At 34.8% G+C, this 24,743-nt stretch overlaps 3 protein-coding genes and 1 pseudogene across 5 annotated transcripts; 2 read left to right on the top strand and 2 right to left on the bottom strand.

Annotated features, from left to right (window-relative positions):
• Positions 1 to 1,294: 1,294 nt before the first annotated feature.
• On the bottom strand, positions 1,295 to 3,463 carry LOC143559692 (RNA-binding protein 2-like). Its single transcript, XM_077048189.1, has 6 exons — positions 3,248 to 3,463; positions 2,987 to 3,173; positions 2,844 to 2,905; positions 2,635 to 2,716; positions 1,621 to 1,739; positions 1,295 to 1,526 (listed from the first exon to the last, which is right to left on the bottom strand). Exons 1-5 carry the CDS (start codon positions 3,365 to 3,367, stop codon positions 1,633 to 1,635), a joined length of 558 nt encoding a protein of 185 aa, XP_076904304.1. The 5' UTR covers positions 3,368 to 3,463; the 3' UTR covers positions 1,295 to 1,526; positions 1,621 to 1,632.
• Positions 3,464 to 5,609: 2,146 nt separating this feature from the next.
• Positions 5,610 to 9,487, bottom strand: LOC143559685 (protein ABIL2-like). Of its 2 annotated transcripts, XM_077048181.1 has the most exons (9): positions 9,321 to 9,487; positions 9,152 to 9,234; positions 8,921 to 9,071; positions 8,738 to 8,837; positions 8,540 to 8,632; positions 8,425 to 8,467; positions 8,264 to 8,343; positions 8,038 to 8,150; positions 5,610 to 6,015 (listed from the first exon to the last, which is right to left on the bottom strand). In XM_077048181.1, exons 1-9 carry the CDS (start codon positions 9,396 to 9,398, stop codon positions 5,848 to 5,850), a joined length of 909 nt encoding a protein of 302 aa, XP_076904296.1. In that variant the 5' UTR covers positions 9,399 to 9,487; the 3' UTR covers positions 5,610 to 5,847. The 2 variants fall into 2 exon arrangements, with proteins under 2 accessions (XP_076904296.1, XP_076904295.1); XM_077048180.1 differs by having other exon boundaries at positions 8,425 to 8,632; positions 9,152 to 9,413.
• Positions 9,488 to 12,962: 3,475 nt separating this feature from the next.
• On the top strand, positions 12,963 to 16,170 carry LOC143559684 (CLP protease regulatory subunit CLPX1, mitochondrial-like; annotated as a pseudogene). The gene is made up of 14 exons (XR_013139987.1): positions 12,963 to 13,575; positions 13,661 to 13,719; positions 14,189 to 14,289; positions 14,376 to 14,476; positions 14,541 to 14,591; positions 14,673 to 14,747; positions 14,830 to 14,907; positions 14,979 to 15,035; positions 15,107 to 15,177; positions 15,249 to 15,344; positions 15,417 to 15,521; positions 15,624 to 15,686; positions 15,763 to 15,885; positions 15,970 to 16,170. The product of XR_013139987.1 is annotated as a CLP protease regulatory subunit CLPX1, mitochondrial-like (transcript).
• Positions 16,171 to 17,774: 1,604 nt separating this feature from the next.
• LOC143559683 (E3 ubiquitin-protein ligase SINAT3-like) lies at positions 17,775 to 20,454 on the top strand. Its single transcript, XM_077048179.1, has 3 exons — positions 17,775 to 17,999; positions 18,865 to 19,251; positions 19,941 to 20,454. The coding sequence occupies exons 1-3, from the start codon at positions 17,775 to 17,777 to the stop codon at positions 20,292 to 20,294; spliced, it is 966 nt and encodes a 321-aa protein (XP_076904294.1). The 3' UTR covers positions 20,295 to 20,454.
• Positions 20,455 to 24,743: the final 4,289 nt, after the last annotated feature.

The following is a 24,743-nucleotide window of genomic DNA, read 5'->3' as shown; positions in this document are numbered from 1 at the left end:
TTCAGAGAAGCAGAAAAAGTTTTTATTGAAAAAATAATCAGCTTCCATTAAACTGCAGTTGAGATTGTTGGATCTTGATTATCTTAAAAAAATTTAACTCTTCTTTTATTAATACACACACAACAATTTATGCATAAATATATAAATAAAAAAAAAACAAATAGATTTCAGCGAGTCACAAACCAAGCAATAAGCATAGTCTTTTTCTGTAGATATAGAGTTTGTTTAGAAGAAAACCAACAAGTGACACTAAGCATAGTCTTTTTTTTTCATATTAATGATATATTTTGGGATCCTTAAGCAAAGGAAAAACTTGGACAGACGATGAAAAAAAGCCGATTCGTAATTTAATCTTGTCTAATGTGTATTCTGATGTTTATAACACCCTAAACTATTTTAATAAATAAAACTAAATTTTTGGTTTTATATTGACATTTCATAAATATAAACAATACAGTGTTTATCCTCCAGTCTACTTGGCTAGCCAATTTTGTTAGACTATGTTACTGATTTAACTAAAAGTTAAAAACGCCATGCCAGATCACTATCATGTAGACATGGGGACTCTCAGTCTCTCACTAACTTTTCACTCAAAAACGCGTAATGTTTTAACTGAAAAAATAAATTAGTTTTTGAATTTTTTTTATAAAAATGTGAGTGGGATAAATTTGATTGGTTGGAGAAAACCTTGGCCCCGCACTTCCTACCCCTCCGCACGTTAACCGCTTAGCTCCCCAGAGGGCTCTTTACATATTTGCGCCTAAGCGAAATGGGTTGGCAGACTTTGGCGTATACGATGAGAATGAGGTGGCTTGGGGCGCCACCCCACAACAGCCTGCCTTAGTGGTCGTGATTACGAAATGCCACAATGATCAAAGCCTCTAACGTTATGACGTTCGACATTCACACAGTAGCTCTCGGTTATCGTTATAATAAAAGATGATATGGTTCTTTTTCGCCGCCCTAGACCTCAAAGCCTCAAAGGTGGACAAACAACCAAACTTGTACTAGCTCGTGGGTACGGTCCATGACCCGCAAAACGTGAAGACGATGGGCTTTGGGTCACAAACGTAAGGAGATTACTCAGGAACGAAAGAACCTAAGCACCTGGATCAGGTGCTTGATAAAGAAACACGCCATATCTTACGGTTTAAGTAACATAAAACCAGTTAACAAAACTGTAAGACCAGCCCGCCGCATTGGAACTGATACCATAAGCAAGTCTTGGAGCCTATTTCGATAATTGAGCACAAAGGTTAAGCTATAGATCCTTTGAACAAGCTCAAATCAATTACATGGGCGCGAAAATAGTCTATAACAGCAAGCATAGACAACTCCCCTGACGATAATCGATATAATAATAGAACAAGAGTCAAAGTCAAAATAAGCAATACAGTAGGAAAGACATCTGCAATTCAAAACACAAAAATACCTACAAACCTTAGTTTTAAACAGTATATAATTAAACATTGCTCTCTAGCTTCCAATGCACGCTCGACGATACATTATTTTTCTGAACGCATATCCTACATAGAAGTGTCGCCCCACAATTTAGTTTGATATTAAGAATAGTAGACGTGTATTACTAATAGCAATCAGAGGTTTGCGCGCCTGCATCACCTGTAAAGTTATTCAACGTCTTCCACGTCGACCTGCGCCACCAGCCTTATTACCAGGAGTGCGAGCAAATTGCATCCTTAGGATGGCGGAATCTCGGTCATGCTCGTCGAACTTATAACCTGCAAAATGGAGTTTTGACTATTTTACACCACACTTTCTAATCACAGGGAATAGTGTTAGGTCAAGCAAGCGGTTTTGTTGCAAAGCCAACCCCAAAGCTCTCCGACTGTTAGCCGTCCACGTAAAAATACAAGATTTCGTATTTGTAGCACGAACACAATTTGAGGCGCTATCAATAAGATATCAGAGTGCCAAGTAGAATACAACTCTCTATCGTATTCGTTTTCAGCGAGCAAAGAGTCTGTTCATACGAGGCAGTCTATATATGAGGCGTTTGAATTGATTATAATGCTATTTATAATATACTAATTTAATACAGGTAGATTAGATTGCCATTCAGAACGCAAACGATTTTAGAATTGGCATCAGGAATGATAATTGAAGAAGAAAAAACGTAGCATAAGCAGATTGAGCCTTTGATAGAAGCAGGAGGCTCGATATATCAGACGTAAAGGGTACTTTTGTCAAAAAAAAAATAACATTCCAATGAAACCATAGAGATTCCACAAAGCTTACAAAGGGATGTTGTAAATCCTTCATTCAGGATTGGCAGTACTTAAAACGAATAAAGAAAGCGTATACTCTTTAACAAGATTTGTATGAACGCCCCGTACAGGAAACTTCGATGGGGTAACTCATTAAGGCACTCGTAAAGACGTCCAAACAGTAAATACGCATATCGTTATTTATGTAGCGCTTTTGCATTATTTTAGAAAACTCGACAGTTAATTTGCCTCTAAATATAGCCGCAACTACCATTTGAGTTAAAGATAACATACTGCCTTGGAGTAGTATGCAGTATGCACTTCCAAAAAATAAAAACCAGCCAACTTATACGATGAAAAAAATATAAAATTGCAGATACAAATAAAGTTAAAAAAAAAACAAATGTACCTTTTAGTGCATCTTTTGCAGTAGCTGCCTCGGCTGGACTCTCAAAATCAACAAAACAGAGCATAAACGGATCCCCGCTCGACTGTAAAACCCCAAACATTGTATCTTAGAAATTAGAATAGTATATAAACAGAATGAGTAGGATAATAGTAAATGCCTAAAATGCGCTTGCAATAATCATTTGACTCTACAAAGAAACTTGGTCTTACATGTCTGGATCCCTTGGGCACAAGTCGAACTTCTTTATAGCCCACAAAAGAACGAAATATATCTGCCAAACTCAAGTGAAGGAACCAAACCAATACAAAACATATAACTGCAGCACACACAATCACAGAAAAACAAAGGATACGAGACACCTCTCTGCGTGAACAATCCGAAGGCAAACCCTCAACAAACAGTGTACTGCTAGCATCTGAAGGCAAAGGTATTTCAGGCCTCATGCCTAAAAGCCCTGCATCCCCAACTTTTCTAATTTCGGGTGGGCCCATACCCATCAGGCTGCGATTTCCAAGGTCCCCGCTATACGGTGGAAAGTGCTGAAAGAACAGATTATCATGTAAGAACAAAAATTTTACGCGTGTGGTTATCTAACGTAGTGAGACAGACATACTGTTCCATGTAGGTAAGATGCAGCAATGGTATCGGAATCTTTAAGCCCCAGGTGAGTTCCTCGCGCATCCGCGTTAGCAAGGTAGCTAGGAAAGTCACGACCGCCAGAAACATCTGTCATGTCAATCAAATTAGCACACAAGATACAAAGACAAAACCAACTATCTTGGAATATAGACTAAGAGATATGATCCATAGAGAAAGCTTATATAGGTATAATGCATATGCAACAACAACAACCATAGCCAGTAAAATCTCACACAAAGAAAAACTATTGATAGGGACTGGGGAGAGTGGAACGTAAGCTAACCATACCTCAATCCCAAAGAATAGAGAGGTTGCTTCAAGAGAGACCCCCGGCTCCAAAAACATATTATCAGCATAAAAGGTATATAGCAAGAACCTAAACAGCAAAAACTAATATCTGCATACCCATGACCGAAACATGGTGGAAAATCGGAGGGGGTGGGTTCAAATCTTGCAAGTGCAAGGTTTGGGGGAAAAAAAATTTTGTTAAAAAAAACCTGTATCCGCATGAAAGGTACTAGCAATATAGCGCCGGTAGACTACCAATAAGGCCATATCCGAAACATGGTAAAACGGTAAACATATAAAAGATCATAGGCTAGTACTAGGCAAAAGTGAAATTGCACTAATTTTGACGTTGTTTTACTAATTTTGTGAAAATAACGTTAAAAGTGGCGGAAGGTTAATCAGGCATCATGTGGTGGCGCTGATGGCTGAAAGACAAAGGTAGATGCACCAATCAGCCAATGTCCGAATGGTTGAGTGTTATGTGCCTTATGTCCAAGGCTTGATGCAAAACTACTATCGAGCCAGGGGTCTCACCGGAAGCAGCCTCTCTATTCCTTTGGGGTAGAGGTAAGGCTGTCTACATCTTACCCTACTCAGACCCTAACATAGCTTTGCTATTGATGGGATTTACTGAGTACAGTGATGATGATGAGGCTAAGTACAAATTTCCTAACGATTCTTAACCTTAATCCTACGTCTTCGTAAAGCCCTATCCCCAATTCCGAGACCATGTCTAACTAAGAGAGATAAAAGTGTAGCAAATTCAGCTTAAAATAAATATTAAAAAGAAAGCCCTAAGATGAATCCATCGGATAAAATCAACAGTTATAAGTAAACAATGATTCAGATGTTAGTAGTACCGTAATCAGGGCGGGGGGCGCTTGCCGGCGAGTGAATGAAGTGGTGGCTGCTGCTGGTGGTGCCTACCTTCAGCGTATTTCCAGTATGAATCTGTCATCTTATTATGAATATTGAATCAAAGAAACAACAACAACAAACACAGGGCAGCTTGCTAGCTCTTTCTTACGTTAGGTTTTGACCTTGTTTCTCAACGGAGATAGATGAGATGGGTTCAGAATCAAATTATAAAAAAAAGAACCACAAAAAGAAAAAAAAAAAAAAAATATATATATATATATATATATATATATAGAAAATAAAGATCTTGGAAACGCACTTGCTTCTGGTTTGGGCTGAGAATTTGAGACCCAATACAAAACAGGCTTTGGGGTTCTGTCTTCGTTCTTGGTTTTTACTTCTATTTATTTTATTTTTTAAAAGCTTAAAATAATGAATAGCTTAATTTTAGGCTAAACTTTTTTGCTATTAAATTTTTAACTGAAAACAAACAATAATTAATCGATTGAGGTTAAGAAAACATATGCATTCAAACAACACATGAACCCTGATGTCGCTTACGGGTTTGGTACGGTTATTTGGGGACTGTGAAACCCACACAGAACCAGGTTGAAACTTTTAATGAGATAGGTAGGTTGCTTCAACAAAGACAACCCACTCAAAAAGTCGTTTCTTTTTTGAGAATACAACGTATGCCAAATTACCAATACAGATATCAATGCCATATAGTGGGGCTACGTAAAACAAAGAAAAAGGTTATTAAGGGTGAGTGGGGACCCAAGCCCTACCCCGCATCCACCGTCACAAACACGCACACATAAATTTCAATGATTTCTTATTTGAACCGTTAATCTAAGTATAGGCTTCGACGAACAAACGAACGAACGAACAATCGAAGGAATTTATTTAATAATGTATATGTAACCCCACCACTTATTGTTGATTTCTGTTGTTATAAACACCTTTGATCTTCACATTCCTTTGAAACTCCTAAATGTCTTTAGAATGTTAACCTGATTTGTTTTGATTACCATGTAACAGTGACATGTCACCAATATTCAGGGTGTGGTGTTACATATATTCAACACTTGCTACTGACAAAGAGGGCTGCTTTCATGAGCACTTTTTGATATTTTTAATGCGATTGCCCAAATGCTTTAATGCTTATTATTTGTTCTACTTACCAACAATTTGATCATTTGTCGATAAATATTTTAGACGAAGATATCAGCAACTAACGAGCTACTCCGTCTGTAAAGCCTGCGCGCCTACTGAGCTTGGGTTATTTATAACTTTATTTGTGTGTAACTTTGACAATAACTACCCTTATGCAGGGTTTTTATTAATAAATAAGACAGAAACTGTTGTAAAAGATTAAATACAAATATGAGAATGATAAGAGTGGAATATATGTGTTTATCGCAAAATTCAGTATTCATCCAAATAAGTGAATAACATGTCATCTTTCTTAGACTTGCGTCTACCGAGCAACGCCTTGAGTAGACGTTTACTTTTGTTTGGTGGTTGATCGGTTTCTCTATGTGTGTCTCTATGACTGTAAACGCGCATTGAAACTGATTTCTGATACTGCGGAACCTACAACACAAACAAACCATTGTGTCAAAAAGAAACTTCATATTTTTTTGAATTTAGTGTTGGTTTCAAGTTTCAACGGTGGTTCGGAACGAAAACGGTCAAAAATATAAAACCCGTTTTAGTTATAATTATTTCGTTTCGATAGATATTAATTAATATTAATATATATGTATAAACGAACTATAAAACGCAGTGGAATATAAACGATTAATACGAACCAAAAACCGAAACCCAAAACCCGGATCCAGTTACAACGATATAGGAGCACGATATTAAAACGAACAACCATAGTTAGAGGTTTATCGATATACCTCGGTTATACACAAACTGGGAAGACACCGAGAGCTTAACGAACAAAACTAGAAGGTGACACTATCAATAATCAACAGCAGCTCCGGCAAGTTGACGGCGGCGGCGGCAGCTGACAGCGGCGGAGATGGCGGCTGGGCAGCGGACGGCGACGGCGTGACACGGAAGCAAAAAAGAAAGTAGCAACAGCACCAAACAATATCACAGTGGTCACCGGAATCCTTGTAGCCGGAAAACCGAGCTCACCGGAAAAACGGGTGTAGTTTGCGGTGATGTGTTCAACGACAACAGTGGCTTGTAAGGAGCGGAGATGATGATTGCAATGACCAAGGACAGTGGGTGGTGGCTTGTGGCTGACGGCGGATCTCCGGTGGCCGGAAAAACGGCGCCGGAAATTGAATGGCGGCTAGGGTAGTTTCTTTGGTGAAGATGATTGTTGATAATGTCACCTTCTAGCTTTGTTCGTTAAGCTCTCGGTGTCTTCCCGATTTGTGTATAACAGAGGTATATCGATAAACCTCTAACTGTGGTTGTTCGTTTTAATATCGTGCTCGTATATCGTTGTAACTGGATCCGGGTTTTGGGTTTCGGTTTTTGGTTCGTATTAATCGTTTATATTCCGCTGCGTTTTATAGTTCGTTTATACATATATATTAATATTGATTAATATCTATCGAAACGAAATAATTATAACTAAAACGGGTTTTATATTTTTGACCGTTTTCGTTCCGAACCACCGTTGAAGCCCAACAGTGGTATCAGAGCGATAATATTATATATATTAAACACTAGGTTATGTACCCATGTCTTACATGGGTTGGACAACTTAAATTTTGCAAGTGATAAAATTTTAATAAATAAAGTTGAGTAATACATTATAAGTATAAAATTAAATTATAACTACTATTCATAAACTTAAAAACAAATCATAAATCTTTAAATACTTCTTTCGATACAACATTAGATAATACACTAAAAACATGGTAGCAACTAAAGTAAAATAGTATTATGAGAACATAAATGGTACAATCAAAACAATACGGACCAACCATCAATAGAATAAAATGTTCGATTAGTTGAAGAGTGTATAGTAAAGAAGAATCAATAAGGTTTTGATTGACAAAATATGAATAGAAAGAAAGATAGTACGGTTATAGGTGAAAAGAAGGCGGGTCAAGTTCAATTAAAGATCCACGTATTTTTAACAATGAACCCGTTGAATAATGAAAATGTTCAGTTCATCAAAATGTTTTAAAAATAAACCTAATGTTTTGAAAAAATTAATATACGTTTTGTAAAAGCAATTAGATAAAAAAATTAAACAAAAAATATATAAAAAGAAATTTAAAAAGTATGTATATTAATGTATAATAAATAGGAGAGAGAGGCGGGAAGAAAGAATAAAAATGCATAAGAGAATGACATGTGACGTGAAGAAACTTTTATTTATTATATAGTATAGATTTAGGGTTTAAACCATCTTTAAACCCAACGGGCTCGAAGCCCAATCACCAAAATAAAGCCTAATCCACCATCCTATTTGTCTAATTGATTGTGTCGGCCCAGTTAACGTTTAAGTGAGCTAAAGGTTCGTTACCCTCGGTGTAACTCATACCGGGTCACATTCGGGTCGGTCCGCGTTGACTTGACCCGAACCGACCATTAAATCCAACATTTAGAACGTTTGACCTTAAAAGTTAGTGTGTGCATTACCCTTTGCCTACTGAGATTGGGAGTTTTGGGTCTCGAACTAGGCGTGGTTGGCCTACTAGACAAAGACCCCGTACGCAACAGGGGAAATCGGAGCGGTGATACTGATCTCTTATCTGCTTCATCATACATATTACATCAATAAGGATTTACATTTGGACCTCATTATTGTCACTTTAAGTCCAAACAAAATAATCTGCAAAAAGGTATATATCGAGTGCATTCATACCGAAATCTTTTGGGGTCCCTGCGCCAGCGAAGGCAAATGATCCAGGTTGCTGTGTAGAAGGAGACGGTGATCGCCCTTTTCTACATTTTTTTATCAGTTTAATCTTCAAGATTAACAATTCATGTGCATAAAAACAAAAACAACAAAAATCAAACATTTACCTAAACGAAGATGGCGGGGTTTCTCTAGTTTTGGCTCGAACAGCTGCGTATGCAAAACAGACCCATAAACACATTTTATTATATATAATCATTTTAAACGATTGAATCTTTTTACCGTTCTTAAATTCATGCCAGTCGTCTTTATCTTCCAAACTACACCCTCCGTACTTTGATTTGGTTCTAATGCCACCTTGCATGGTCTCTCCAACTGAAGTTGAATTTCATTATTAGATTACAGGCTCTACGTTTATCTCTATCCAAAACTTAAAACTTAAAAGGATTAGAAGAAAACCACAATAAATTAAAAGGTTACCAGGCAAGATGTATCTTTGATGGTACTTGGGGGTATTTATTATTGCTGATTGCTCGGCAAGACCTTCGTGATCAAAACACCTCTGGGATGTTCCCAGTCTCTGAAATATTAAACTCAAAATCTAAACACTAGTCCGGACAAAGCCACATACGAAAAGATGGCAACTTAATATTTCATATATACCTGTTGAATGCATGAGACTCGAAGCTCCGTTTGAGAAAATTCGTTCACGTTTTGGCCTAACATATCATTAAGTTTACACGACACAGCGCCCAAATGGTCCACTGTATTGACAAGAGCTTTGATGGCATAATCTTTTATTGTATCAACCACTCTGCAGACAGGGTGGAGTTACTAATTACTTGATTCAGATAAATAGAGATTATTACAACCAAGTATGAGTGCATGACTGACAATCGTTTTTGGTCGTCGTTAGTGTAAGACAACTCAAAATATTCAGCAGCCGCGTACAGTTGTTTTCTCAGATTCTTCAAATCCTGAAACAAAATCAAGCATACAAAAACATGAGGGTTTTGAAACCAAATGAGCCTCAAGAACATGAAATGATGATATTTTGAATTGCCTTGAGACTGTCGGAAAACTGCAAGCTTTGTTGCATAGCCATTTCATCATAGTTGGCCAGTTCCGGCAATGTCTCCATTTCCTGAAACAAACAAAAATCTAGATTGTAAGTACTAAGTAAAAAAGAACCTAGGAAAACAAAACATATGATGTCTTGCTTCTGATGTTGTATAGGCTTCAAACATTAAGATTCAACAATATTCTCAAAACAGTTCATATAAGTTACTAAAACATGATCACTATGAACATTGCTACACATTACATTGTGACAACAGAAAAAATTACAATTTTGCAACATAAACCGACACGAGTAAACCCGTCTTACCTTATTAATGGGACTAATGCCAGCAGCAAGAGAATTAGAATTAGAAACAGATGTTTGTTTACTTTTGACAATGAAAAATATGTATATATAGATTAGTAGATTAAGCAGAGAATAAGTTTGTATATACAAATACAAATTTGACTAAACAAGAAGACTACAATAATTCAGGCGGTGAATATGGAAGTGAAAATTGGAGTGATAAAGAGGGCCGGGCTGGGGTGGCACAAAAAGTCCACGCAATTTATTAATAGCTATAAAACGTTAATGGGATGCCATTATTTAGGCCATAATGTACGATGTAATTGAGAAGTCGGATTCACGTTGCCATTTTATTATTCTTTTATTTGTGATAAAAATACTAAATATATATAGTGATTTTCATTTTAGTAACTTTTGTATAATACTAGGCTCGTTTAGCCTCACAAGCTATATATATCTGTTCGATGTATGAACCTCGGGTTCATTTTTTAAACAGCCTTCGATTTAAGCTTGAACGTGATTCGATTTTGTTTAAACTTAATTCGAATTAAGCTTTTCAATGAATGCTATTAAAGTCTGTTAGGAAGAGAGCATACATCAATATTTATAAGGGGTAGTTGTTGCAATATATATAAAGGTAAGGGGGCCTTGCTGAACTATCAAGAAGTATACCCCCACCAAAGTATAAAGCCACAATTCTTGCCTAAATTTGTATTAATTAATTCATATGTTATATTCTATTTATGCTTGTTAAATGATAAAATAAAACTGTTGTCTTATAACTGATTATGGATAATCATATCTTTAACTTGTGGAGATTTCCATTCCAGTGGGGTGGTCATTCTCATCCGGAAAGTGATGGATGACTCAGAGCACTCGGGTTCGAATCCTGATTCCTCCTGGTTTTACCATAGTATTCATATTTCGGTCTGGTTAACTTGACCGTCGTGCCTTCGGGCGGGTTGAGGCTATCGGATTTTCCCGGGGACCGCACAAGCCAAACTCAGACGTCAGCGTAGATCCGGTTAAAACAACATAGTCTGACCTGAGTAGGGTGGAGGGGCTCCTCTTGGAGGAGATGTGGCATCCCATTATAGAGAAAGTCATCGTTTAAAAAAAATCTTTAACTTGTGAATGACAAAACTCACTCTTTTACATGTTATACGACTATTTAGGTGGATAAGAAGTATCGATTCCAAATTTAAATTTGTAATTTTGGCTCAAGACGGTCTTAGAAGTTGTGAGGTATTACCTTATACAACATGAAGTAATTCAATTAATTGGCAAAACGTCTTCTTACATGGACCTCCCTTAATTCGCTTACTCCATTATCTAGATGTAGTTCGATTTGTGTTATATATAAAAGGATCAATATTTTCTAAAAAAAAATGGTAGGCTTAGACTTATCTTGAGGGTACGTAACATTTTATGTAATAAATTTTGTGTGCATGAAAATTATTATATGAGTTTGTAAAACCATTTCCATGTTCGTGAGATTATATTTATTTTCCTCTAACGTTTTATATTTATTTCATATAGGTGACGTTGTTTTTATATCATTTCAATATCTTATATTAATGAGAAAACTATAACGTGTTTAATTATTAAATTGAATCGTATTTGATTTTAATAACCTATATTAAGTTCGTATATATATATATATAATTTTTTTACCAACAAAAATAAAATTTTATAAAACCACACCATATATAAATACAGCTGATTGTAAGAATTTGATTAAATGTATTATTTTAGCCATTAGTTTTGAATTAGGATAAATAATAAAAAGGGCAAATACCATAAAAAACCAACATACTTTCTATTTTTCCTCACAAAAATCCCTCAACAATTTTTTACATGTAAAAGTCCATGCACATGTTAAATTTGAATAAAAAAGTGATGTAACTTTTAAAGACAATGAAATTGATTTTTTTTCCTTATGTATTTAATTTTTCCTCAAGTGTGTGTGAATATATAACTTCTTTCAACGTTATAGTTAACGTTATACATGTATATAATTACAACGAGTTGAACAACTCCACCTAATTTTCTAATCCATTTAGCACAAATTCCTACATCCAACACTCGAAATCTGTGTGTAGCAAATAATAATAACAATGTAATAAGTTAATAACCATGTCAAAGATGAATATGCGTGATGAATTTAAGCCAATATACTCACTATTAGTTAGCTGAAACAGTGTTAAACAATTAAAACAAATTTGAATGAAAAAACATATAATAAGATTGTTTAACTTGTCTTATACATTTTTAATCATGGTTGATTAAAAAGTATTTGTGAATAGGAAAATGTTTTTATGCTATATCTTCCCAAGAATCCATTATACAAGGAACACGACACACCCATGTAGTATAAAGCTTAGGAAAAAACATGTAAAGCTTCAAAAAATTCACTTTCATATTGTTTTAAAAGTTACGTCACTTCTTTGTTCAAATTTAACATGTGCAAGGATTTTAACGTGCAAAAAATTGTTGAGGGACTTTTGTGCGAAAAAACAGAAAGTATGTTGGTTTTTATGGTATTTGCCCTAATAAAAATTGCCAAGTCTAGCCATCATTTTACTAGAATCATTATTTTAGTTTCTTTGTAAGTTTAAACTCGTTTAGTATTTTGTGTTGTAAGTTTTTAAAATCACCATTTTCACAAAATTAATTTGTTTTTGTTTTTTTTGCAAACATGTTAACAAATAACAACCATACATGTAAAATGAGAATGCAAATGAAAACCAAGTCATAAAACTTAAATGAATGAATTTGTAATTCAACACAAAATATCATCCTGGTATTTATAAGGACTAGATATTCAAATGTAACCGATGTGTGAACCCCGTAACCGACAACATGCACATAACCATTGTAGGCTACTTATTTGGAGTGTTGGTTTAATTCATATGGAGCTGGGTTATACGTGTTGCGTGGCTCTAGACACACGTTTTCTGATCCGCACAACTACATTTGCACGCGTAACTAACATTTATAAACGTGTAATCTACGTGGCACATGTATCTAACACCTGGATGCGTGTAATTAGTGTCGAAGTCAGAAGCAAAGCTAAAATTCACAACAAATTTTTAAAAAAGAACTATTTTTCACTCAAAACTCGTTCTAACCCAACAACTTTCAACCAAAATCAGTCCTGACCCGAGCCAAAACAACAGTTCTTTTATTCGATCTGCTCCAACCTTGTGACCCGACCCGACCCGACCCGACAAAACATTTGCCCGTCCTGGTTAAAACTTAAAACCGACCCTGAGTCACCTGACAGCCATCTTCCTCATCAACTCATTTATTCGACCCCTAAAACTTACCTAACTCCAACACTCAAAATCCTTGTATTATTTTTGTTTTCTTCAATCACACAAATTTCTTTCAAAAACTCCATCTTTCCAATCAAACCCATTTCGCCCAGCTTCCAAAACCCAACAATTTCCCGTCAAACACCAATCTTTAACCTTCATCAACCGCCATGGCCGCTGCTGCTGCTCTGAGATCAAAGTCATCCAAAGCCACCGCGTCTTTATCATCATCACTCTCCAAATTCAGATGCTTTCATAATAATAATTCAACCCACCACCGAATACCCAATTCCCATTTCACTTCTTCAATTCCCAACAAGTTACATCCCCATAATCACCAATCTTTCAAACCCTTTTCACTCTCCGGTGAACTTATTATTATTAACAATAACAGGACTCTTGTTAATCTTGCTGCTGCTGCTGGTGCCGGTGGTGGTGGTGATGAATATGGGGACCCACCTGAGGTTTGGCAGCCTCCCGGTGGCGGGGTTGTTTCTCAGGCGGTTCCGGTATCGGGTTCGGGTTCTGGAGAAGGGAGTTGGGGCGGGGCGGGTATGGGTAATAGTTTCCCGACTCCTAAAGAGATTTGTAAAGGGCTTGATAAGTTTGTCATTGGTCAACAAAGAGCCAAAAAGGTTAATGCTTTAAGAAGTATGTTATTGGTTATTATGTTATGTACTTATGTCATTTGCTGTAATAAGTTTTTATGCAATGATACAGGTGCTTGCAGTGGCAGTTTACAGTCACTACAAGAGGGTCTCTGGTGACGGTTCAGAGAAGTAAGCGCCGTTTTCTTGTTTTAGTTGGTGTTTGATTCTTTGAGCTGCATACTTGTGTGATAAGTTTGCGATTACTTGTTGTGTCTTTAAATGTAGAAAATTTTTGTTGGTATTTAGATAGAGTTGTGTGATTAAGAGGTGTTTTTGGTGTGCATTTTGTAAACAGAATCAGATAATCTGTCACGAGAAAACGTGGTGCTTGAAGTTAACTTTTGATTGTTTTCCAAATTCAAATTTGTTAATAGGAAGTAATGGATAGAATAAGTTGATACAAGTTATTTTAGTCCTACCTTTTTATAGGTTTGTATCAAACTGATTTTATTGACCATAAACTGACAGAAATTGCAGTTATCAGATAATCACTTTTAAAGATTAATTTTGATGATCATACATTGTGATGGAATTATTGTATGCAAGTTAAATAGGTACTAAATGCGCCTGATATATGCTATTAAACTTGCAAAGTTAGGCCTTCGAGGAATGACAAGACAAATGCCATGGATGATGATGATGATGATGGCGTAGAACTTGAGAAAAGTAACATTCTTCTAATGGGGCCAACGGGCTCAGGTATTCTTTCATCTTCCAATGTGATTATTCAAGCATTTTTTGGATTTGTATTTTAACCTATGTACTTGTTATTTATTTGAAAACAGGGAAGACATTACTTGCAAAAACACTCGCGCGCTTAGTCAACGTTCCTTTTGTTATTGCAGACGCTACTACACTCACTCAGGCATGCTTTAATTCACATTAAGTTGTTAAATAGTTTCGTGAGTTAACAGTGAATTTCATGCCAATAAACCTCAAGTAATTTGCAGGCGGGATACGTTGGGGAAGACGTGGAGTCCATTCTATACAAGCTTCTTACCGTATGTGTCTTGTATAAATTCTATTACATACAATGCGCAGTTTAGACATTTGATCAGTTGTTATTAAACTACATAATTTAGGTTGCTGACTATAACGTAGCAGCTGCTCAGCAGGGCATTGTGTATATTGATGAAGTTGACAAGATTACAAAGAAGGTATTTTTGTAATTATTTATCATAATATTGAACTTCATTATATGTTACAGCTATTAATTTCTTAATTTCATGATTTTCACAGGCTGAGAGTGTTAACATTAGCAGAGATGTATCCGGTGAGGGTGTGCAGCAGGCATTATTAAAAATGCTAGAAGGCATGGTGCGTCATTATGTTACTTTATTTTTCGTGTATGGAGAATAAATTATTTAAATAATTGACCTCTGTATCAGGTAGTCAATGTCCCTGAGAAAGGTGCACGGAAACATCCTAGAGGAGACAACATTCAGGTAAATTGCACCAAGTTTGTTGTTCAATTCTTGGTTTTTTTCGTATCTAACGGTAACTGTATTTGTTTTAGATTGATACCAAAGATATCCTGTTTATCTGTGGAGGGGCCTTTATAGATTTGGAAAAAACCATTTCAGAAAGGTATTTGTTAGTTAATAATATTTTTTTTTGTTTTATGAATTAGAAATAAAGGGTAGTTTTGCTTGTTTCAGACGGCAGGATTCTTCTATTGGATTTGGGGCACCTGTTCGTGCAAACATGAGAACCGGAGGTGTTACAACTGCTGAACTTCGACCTTATTGGAGACTGTAAGTTATCACAAACAAATTTAATTTTAAATTTAGCATTCTATATTAATGGTGTTAATGTTTGTTTTTCAGGTTGAAAGTAGTGATCTTATTGCGTATGGTCTGATACCTGAATTCGTTGGACGGTTTCCGATTCTTGTCAACTTATTAGCTCTTACAGAAAATCAACTTGTCCAAGTATATTTTTATTCCTAAGACTATTTTGTCCACTTTTAATGTTAATAATTATGATTACTATAACAATAATAGCCTGAGGAGCAATAATGTGTTATGTTGTAGGTATTAACAGAGCCGAAGAACGCGTTAGGCAAACAATACAAGAAGTTATTTAAGATGAATGGCGTAAGTCTTTCTCCTCATCTTCATCTTTCCATTTCAACGCGTTTACTAATGTAATAAATGAAACGTCTTTTTACAGGTTAAGCTACATTATACAGAAAATGCTTTGAGATTAATTGCAAGAAAAGCAATAACTAAGAACACGGGTGCTCGGGGATTGAGGGCGTTACTAGAGAATATATTGATGGACTCCATGTATGAGGTTTGTAACTTTTGTCTATTTGTTCAATTATATGCGTTAATTAGTTAATAATAGTGTGGTAAATGATTTATGAATTTGTTGCAGATTCCTGATGTAAGAAGCGGTAAAGATATTATAGAAGCTGTGGTGGTTGACGAGGGGGCTGTCGGTTGTGGGGCTAAAATCCTCCATGGTGAGGGTGCATTTGAGTCTTATCTGTCACGACATCATAATGTAAAAGATGTGGCGGCAGATGGCGGAGCTGAGGCTGAGGAGGCGGAGTTGCCGTCTGTCGCTGCTTTGTAAATTACAGGGAGATGGTATTTATTATATGTATGTGTAGATAATGTGTACTATTCTATAAGCTCTAATGATGAGGAATAATGATTTAATAAGTTAAAAAGTAATGTGAAAACATAGATTATAATAAGTACATGGAAGCATGGATGGTTATTTTATTAAAAGAAATAATAAATATGAAATTATGGGTGAAAGTAGGATGGAGTAAGGATCCTAAATGTTAAGCTGTAAGATAACATTATGTAATAGTTGTAAAGAGTGTACACCAAGGATTGATGTTGCCCACCTACTCCACCCTTTCATCATTCCATTTTTGCTTTCAAACTCAACCAAAGATTACTTTAATGATATGGAACTTTTAATCTTTATGGATGAATCAAGATAATTTAATAAACACATTGGTGAGGTTCATAGCATATTACAATAACAACAGTGTGTTTTAGTGTTTATATGTTTTTTTTTCTTTTACCGAAAATAGTTATTAAACATATTAGAACTTTCACTTTGGAATCTCTATTTACATTCAAATCATTTAATTAAAAAACATTTTGATCCATAAAATTTGTTTATCTTACAAAAATCTCTTATATTTAATTCCTCATCGTTGTACATATTCGACTAAATAATACTTGTTTATCCTTTCTTTATTATATTTTCCTTTTTCACATTCACAACAAATATATGAAATGAATATTTAAAATGGTTTTTTTCCTACTTATTGTTTTGTTTATCATATCGACTACGAATGATCTTGTTATTGTTGGATGATCATACCCGTTGAAATGAAAAATTATCCATTTTTCTCTATTCACAATAATCATACTTGGTTAGTTAGTTAGTTAGTTAGTTAGTTAGACATAGCTTTTAGTTTGTTACACAACATCTATTAACAGCGGTTTTCCTTTTTGTGTTGCTTTTATTGTACTAAGGTGAATACTAGCATTTCTAATTTAACTTGTATAATGTCATGACCCACCAAACTCATCTAGGGTTTTGCGGAAGTCTTCGAGACAACCCGCTCTAAACATAAACGAATTTTAAACACTTAAAAAAATAACCACTCATTAAAGTGACTACCATCATCCAGCCAAAATTAAGAATTGGCGAGGGTTTTAGGCTAAACGAACTTTTTAGTTGAACGTTATTCTATACACCAGACATTAAAAAAAAAGGTAAAATCGTGTCAAAAATTGTAGAAAGCCACTATGAGTTGTCGTGTGTTCTATTGGGTGGAGGGTAATTTGGTTAAAGGAAACATGACTCTAACTACACATGAACAAACGTCCCGTTAAAGAAAGAAATCTTGACGACTCGTTAAAAATTCTGAAAGCACCGTTGGAAATCTGGACAACCCGTCACTCATCATATGAACAACCGGTCCAACACGCAAGTTGTAAATAAAAAATAAAATAAGATAAAAGTCAATAATAAGTACAAAAATAAAAAAATAGAGAGACGTAGACGGGAGACGTGGTTGACTGAAGGAAACAACTTCTTTCTTTCTGTTTTTTTAGTTTTACAGAGAGGACAGAACAGGACGCTTTTGTTCAATTCAACAATCAGTCGATCCATCAGTTCGTTGATTGAGATTAATAATAATAATAATATTAATGGATTTGGATAACATCGAGTGTGTTTCTTCTTTCGATGGAATGGAAATGGAAGATGAACAAGAGATCCACTTGTCTTCTTCTTCTTCAAAATCAAAATTAAATAATAATAATAATAATAATAAGAATAATAATGGAATTGTTGTTCCTCCGGCGGCTACAAGTGTTCATGATTTGCTCGAATGCCCTGTTTGTACCAATTCTATGTACCCTCCTATTCATCAGGTACCTTTCTTTATTATTGATTGTTTTTATTTTAATCTTTTCATGTAACTAGAGGCTTCAGTTATATATATTGAAGGATCAATTTAGGGCTGTAAACTAACTGAATGTTTGTGTTTGTTCGTTTAATAAATGAATGCACATGAACCAGGAATTTTGTTCGATTGTGTCCGTGAACGTTCGATGATGTATTCGTTTACGTCTGTTTATGTTCGTTAATGTTTGTCTGTTTATGTTTATTCAAAGAAGCTTTTTAATTCTTTTTAATGATTATCATATAGATTTAAGCAAATTCATGAACTATAAAACAAAAATATATACGAGTATTATGTGATTCATTTGTATGTAAAATTAGCATACGAATATGAATCTCGGAAAAAAAACACTAACACAAACTTGGTAGCCGAATCAAATAAAACATTGTTTGTGTTTATTCATGTTCGTGAACCGTTCACAAAAAAGTTCATTTCCTTAATGAACAAACGCGGACAAGAAGTTTCCTTCGGTTAGCTGTTCTTGAATCGTCTGCTTGTACGGTAATAGCTTAACGGACGAACATGAAAAAGGCCTTGTTCGTTTACAGCTCTAAGGATCTTTATCATGATTAAATGGTGATTTTGTTTGTTTAATTGGTGGTTTTAAGCAAATTTAGAGTCTGAGAACACTGTTTAGACTGGTCATCACAGAAGGAGTCAAATGTGTTTGTTTTCTTGAATGGCACGGTTGTTTTAGGTGAGCGTAGATTTAAGATTAACAATCTGTAAGAATTTAAGTTGTAGGTGAAAATGTATGATTGTGCCTTTGCTGTTTTCGAAGTTGTAATAGCAATTTATTTTGATATTTTTTTTTATATCTTTTGAATTTGCAGTGTCACAATGGACACACATTATGCTCCACCTGCAAAACAAGAGTGCAAAACCGGTGCCCTACATGCAGACAAGAACTAGGGGACATTAGGTGTTTGGCTTTGGAAAAAGTTGCAGAATCACTTGAACTAGCCTGCAGATATTCGTCATCGGGATGCCCCGAGATTTTTCCGTATTACAGCAAACTGAAGCATGAATCTTTGTGCAATTTCAGACCGTATAATTGTCCGTATGCTGGCTCAGAGTGCTCGGTTACAGGAGATATACCTTTTGTTGTCACCCATCTCAAAGAGGACCATAAAGTAGATATGCACACTGGCTATACGTTTAATCATCGTTATGTCAAGTCTAACCCCCGTGAAGTCGAAAACGCCACCTGGATGCTTACGGTAAACTTAATTTTTGTTACAAATGTGTTTATTTTCTAGTATTGGAAGAATTATAATTTCTTATGTTATATGTGTCATTGACATTTTGTGTGTTAGCGTCACATGCACGTAACAACTATGTGTTTCGCTGTGTTAATCGCATGAGTTTTTGTTTTATATTTCGATAATATTAGTTATTTAGCTTATGTAATTGTGTGCATTCAAGTATTCAACAGCTGTTTTTAGTAACATAGTTGCTACCGCTACAGAAGTTATTTCCTTCGTCCTGTGTAAATTGCAAAATATAAAGAGGACACAGTATGACTATTTGACAAATAAGTAAGATACATATCATATTCATCGTTTTACTGCTTTGACAGACAATGCACATATTAGATTTTACCCAGAATGGTGATCTGGTGACTTTAGTGAGAAAACGCATAATAAAAAACTGCTGCAGATATTGCCTGATAGAACTCGAATGATGCATGGTGAATAGTAAGATTAGTTTTTCTGAATGTGTATCATGTTTCATTTTCCAGATACAAATCCTTTTCATGAATACTTGTTATCTCATATTTCATTTGGTACCGTGTGTCTCTTTTCTTTCATACTTGAGATCCCAGAATTCTTTTTGTGAATACTTGTCCCATGTTTCTTTTAGTGAGTTGTTGTCTAAATAGACAGAAATATTTTGGTTATTTTGGCAGGTATTCCACTGTTTCGGGCAGTACTTCTGCCTTCACTTTGAGGCATTTCAGCTGGGAATGGCACCAGTTTACATGGCTTTTCTTCGGTTCATGGGCGACGAAGCAGATGCACGCAACTACAGTTACAGCCTCGAGGTTGGAGCCAATGGGAGGAAACTTACATGGGAAGGAACGCCAAGAAGCATCAGAGATAGCCATAGGAAAGTAAGGGACAGTCATGATGGACTCATCATACAAAGAAACATGGCTCTTTTCTTCTCGGGTGGAGACAGAAAGGAACTCAAACTAAGAGTTACAGGCAAGATATGGAAGGAACAACAGAACCCTCAAGGCATTCCGAATCTTTGTAGCTGACGAGATTCTTAGTCCTGTTTTATATGAATGTGAATTTGAATGTTGATTTTGATGAGTGATTGATTCTTTTGTTGTAATGTTTCTCGACTTGCTACTGTTATACTCGGTTTGTTCACTGTGGTGTAAAGGTTTTGGGCTGCCAATGGCTATAGCTATCAAATTATTCTTCATTTGTTCATGTATGCTTGATAGTTAACTTACCATGTAAGGTGGAGAAGGTCTATTATATGATACCAGTAATTTACTTCAATCAAAACAATGTATCCTATGTGTAAATACTGTCATATAAAATTATCCATCAAGCCGAATATGGTGAGTAACCGCTAACATACACATATGGATGTATGAACATACCAAACTTCATTTGTTCATGTAGCCTATATGTATAGAATCTGCAATGAAGATGTATGAGCATCCACATATACCATCCACTTAAAACAATAAATACTTTTATCAGTTTATGTAACGCCATATTTTAGGTCCATTTTTTTAAACATGGAGGACTTGATATCGTTAAAATAAAAGGTTTATATAAGACTTTACAAGACTATTGATAAATTTCCATTGTCACTACTCCTCCACTACTTTAGCTTTCTCATCAGATGATGTTTTGTGAACCACATGGGTAATTACTAATTACTAACAATACCTGAAGACTATGGATCCAAGTTTATGACACAATCTTATAGTTTAGATGCGAGGCAAAGATTATGAACACCTAACGCATTTCCATCGTACTAACCACAAATATAATCCACCGTAAGGCTATGGTGAATCATCGTATGCCTGTTGTGGCTTCACTTCTTAGCTGCCAAATTTCATCCCCAAAAGTCAAGTTTCCAATGTTGAATAATGTACAACTGAAGTAGCTCTTTACCTCTTTTAAACATAATCCCAAATATGCATACTAAAAGTTGCCACTTTTGACTATTTATATTAACTTTCGATTATATACAATACCTCAGAATTTTAACTAAACTTTCCACATAAGTTAAAGTTAAACGTTATATTAACCGATCAATTTAAAATCTAATATTTTTTGATGAAATTATTTTTGTTAAATATATGACAAGTCTGAGATGATATATCATGCCTCATTAAATTCATAATAATTTATAGTGATGTGATAAACTTGTCGAAGTGATGCTTGTCAGATAATGACCCGACTCTTAGGCTGAGGGGTGTGGGGGGCTTTAATGGGGGCTTTAGTGGGGGCTCCAACCAATAATATTATGACGTGTGGCAGAGAGAGAAACTGGATAAGTGGTTGTTGGAGCCCCCGTTGGAGCCCTGGCCCTTGGTGTGGAGGGGCTCCAGCAGGGGTTCCAGCGAAATTTTTTTTTTTTTATTTTTTTATAAATATATTCAAACAACGACATTTTTTTTGTGTTAGTTTTGAGAGGATTTTAGGAGGAAAGGTGTATAATTGTGAAATGAAGTATATTTTATAAAGGTATATATTTATAGTTTAAGAAAATATTTTTTTTTTAATTTAATATGAGCTCAACGGCTCTTTTCCGTAAACCTATATAGAAAATATATTTTTTTTTGTTTTTTTCGGCTCCCAACGGTCCAAAATACCTCAAAAGGTGTGCTCCTCTCTCTCTTCTCCCGCTAACCAGCTCACGCCTGCATTGTTTTTCGCGTTAGCGCCCCGTTAACGCCCCGGTGGTGTGGTGTTAGCGCCTGGGGGCGCGAGCGGAGGGGCTCTAGCGCCCCCGTTGAAGCCCCACACCCCTCAGCCTTATCTAGTTCACATTAGGTTTACTATGTCTTTCTTGATATACAAGAAATTAAAGCGAAACATGAGATAGTTTAGTACATTTTACCACTAGTACTCTAGTAGTATTAGTAGTTTGGTACGTGTCTTTATCCAACATGCAATTAATAATTGGCACGTTACCAAACATTAGTGTACAACTTTCACTGCACATGGTACTTCCATTTTTAGCTCTATCTATTCAATATGATTATAATTTAATAAAGGATGGCCCAACTTCATAAGTTTTTTTCTTTTTTAACCGTGTTCAAACTCAAGTGAGTATTTTTGAGACGATACATCAATTGTTTATATTGATTTAAAACAACTTCATGAGTCACGTTTTGACTCCGATATTATAAGATTTCAAACTTTAACCATCAGAAAATCAATTGCAAATCAACTTTATTAATTCATGAGATAACACTTCTAGATTTTGTGTTCGAAAGTTTTCAATTTTTGGCCATAAGACAAATTTATTAAATAATATATTAATTAATTTAATAGTTTTTATAAAGAAATAAATAATAGTGACATATAATATTTTCAAACTAATTTATTCTTGTTTTTATTGTACGTGAACTAAAGTTGTTCATTTAGCTAGATTATGAGAAAAATATAGTTTCTTAAAATTTAAAATGGTGTGAAACATTACATAATTCAAAGTTTGCAATATAATTTAATTATATATATATATATATTTCCAAAAGTTAATAAAATATTAAAAGAATATGGAAATTGAAAAGAAAATTTTATATTTTAAATCATTGTAAAAACTATCAAAATCAAATCCTTGTCATTCAAAAAAATATAAAGATAAAATTCATAAAGGTTGGAGACTAGAGCAAAGAGCATCGATTAAGGTGGTGGTTGTTATTGAATATAGACGGAAGGAAAAAATCATGTCCACCTAGAAAGATGTCATCAAGTGAAAAACATCACCCAACTTGTGTTTGCTTTATGTAAACTAAAAGAAATTTCATTTCATTTGTAATGGCATTTCTAACAGGAGATGTGGTTCCAAGTTTCCATCACCACACACAAGCTCAAAACTCTCATTAACATTTAACACCATCCACATTTCACAAAAAAAAAGTAGAAGATCCTTATTAATGTGCTCAAGATTCAACAAAGACTTAAAGGCTATGTTTCACATAATATCGATCTTAATCCAAGAAATGTTGTGTATTTGTGTGGATATTTCAATATATATAGGGCAGGGTTCTACGTAATACATAGCTTTATAATTTTATTTTTTATTTTTTGTAACACGCAAAACAATATAATTAATTATTTTTATACTTTAAAGAGTTGTGAAATATAAGAAAATGCTTCGAATGTTACCTACGCATAATTTATATATGTGTATGTAAATATTTTTTTTTTTAAAATTAGTCTTGATTGTTATTTTGGATGAAAATGATAAATGGAAATGGGTTAAAAACAACAATGAAAAATTCGTAGTTCGGTCGATACTGGTAAAAAATAAATAGCATGGGTGAGGATGCAAATCAATGCATTTGTGGCTCGGACAATTAGGAGCCGCTAAAAGTTACGTTTTGGGATGGCGAGCAATAAATGGCTAGAATCCCCACCTCGGAGGCTCGGGTGCATTGGCTAAAAGGAATCTCGTCATGGAGTCAACGGAACACTAATGTCTTGTGCAAAACGGCAAATGAGTTATGGCTTAAGACAAGTCATTGGTTCAAGATCCCAACTATTAGTAGGTACTTACAAAAGAGCAAAGTTTCCAATAAATTGATCAATGCTATCTTTCACTCACATGTTGGAGTATTTGAAAAGGATACATCATGTGTAACAATAACAATTAAACAAAAGAAAAGAAAAGCCTTTTATTGTCAAGCTAGTTGAAGACATCAAAACACAAAGTTTAATGTTATCAAGAATCAAAACATTAACCCAAAAATGTGGTATAACTTTGATTTTAGTTGTGCAATATTTGCTATAAATTTTGGCGTAATCTCATACATAAATTTTGGGTCTACATGGCTCTTTGCTAGTGGCTCGTTAATAATACAAAGGTTGTCATTATTGTTAAAATAAAGAACAGAAAGGCAAATGTCTTGAAAACGATGAATAGCTAGTGATGAGGGTAGAGATGCCAAGATGTGTGCAAATGTTGTAGTTCGACGAAGACACTAGTCAATAGCAACTTATGAAGAACGATTAACCGATATAAAGAATATGAGACGGGCTTTTTCGCAATCTAGAACAAATCCCTTATGTATCTGTAGGAGTGATGAAAAGTCACTTTACCATGACTGATGGAAAATATTCCAATTCCAAATTCATTTTAAGCCAACCAAACACTAACTATATAGGAATTGATTCCTAATGCAATTTTAATACTTAATTTTAAACAATTTGAAACCCAAACGGGCCCTAAGACTTATCAGTTAGCCTAGATGGTTGTATCATATGAACTGGCATGTAATATGTAAGAAACATGAGACAATGTTAATAATTTGTTATTTGTCGACAAATCATGTCAAGTCATAAATAACCCCTTGATTTAACAAATTTTTAATAGTCCTTGTATATAACTAAATATGATATCAAAATCAATTTTCTAACAATAATATGAAACAATTAATTAATATTTCCTTTGGAAAATAATAAAACTAAAATAAATCACCGACAATATCAATTCATAATGGTTCAATTTCATT

This window comes from Bidens hawaiensis, unplaced genomic scaffold (assembly GCF_021521415.1).
Source record: "Bidens hawaiensis isolate Kalapana, Puna unplaced genomic scaffold, B.hawaiensis_p1.1 tig00020021_1, whole genome shotgun sequence".
Classification (NCBI taxonomy): domain Eukaryota; kingdom Viridiplantae; phylum Streptophyta; class Magnoliopsida; order Asterales; family Asteraceae; genus Bidens; species Bidens hawaiensis.
This window is presented reverse-complemented; position numbering and strand designations above follow the sequence as displayed.

Coding starts and splice junctions, on each gene's coding strand:
- LOC143559692 (XM_077048189.1), bottom strand. CDS start 3,367: ATGACAGATGTTTCTGGCGGTCGTGACTTTCCTAGCTACCTTGCTAAC. Junction 3,174..3,247: donor CATCTTACCTACATGGAACA/GTATGTCTGTCT, acceptor CTGTTCTTTCAG/CACTTTCCACCGTATAGCGG. Junction 2,717..2,843: donor TGCCCAAGGGATCCAGACAT/GTAAGACCAAGT, acceptor GGGGTTTTACAG/TCGAGCGGGGATCCGTTTAT.
- LOC143559685 (XM_077048180.1), bottom strand. CDS start 9,297: ATGTTCTTGAGGCTCATTTGGTTTCAAAACCCTCATGTTTTTGTATGC. Junction 8,344..8,424: donor ACCCCGCCATCTTCGTTTAG/GTAAATGTTTGA, acceptor AAAAAAATGTAG/AAAAGGGCGATCACCGTCTC. Junction 8,151..8,263: donor AGGGACCCCAAAAGATTTCG/GTATGAATGCAC, acceptor ATGATGAAGCAG/ATAAGAGATCAGTATCACCG.
- LOC143559683 (XM_077048179.1), top strand. CDS start 17,775: ATGGATTTGGATAACATCGAGTGTGTTTCTTCTTTCGATGGAATGGAA. Junction 18,000..18,864: donor TGTACCCTCCTATTCATCAG/GTACCTTTCTTT, acceptor TTGAATTTGCAG/TGTCACAATGGACACACATT. Junction 19,252..19,940: donor ACGCCACCTGGATGCTTACG/GTAAACTTAATT, acceptor TTATTTTGGCAG/GTATTCCACTGTTTCGGGCA.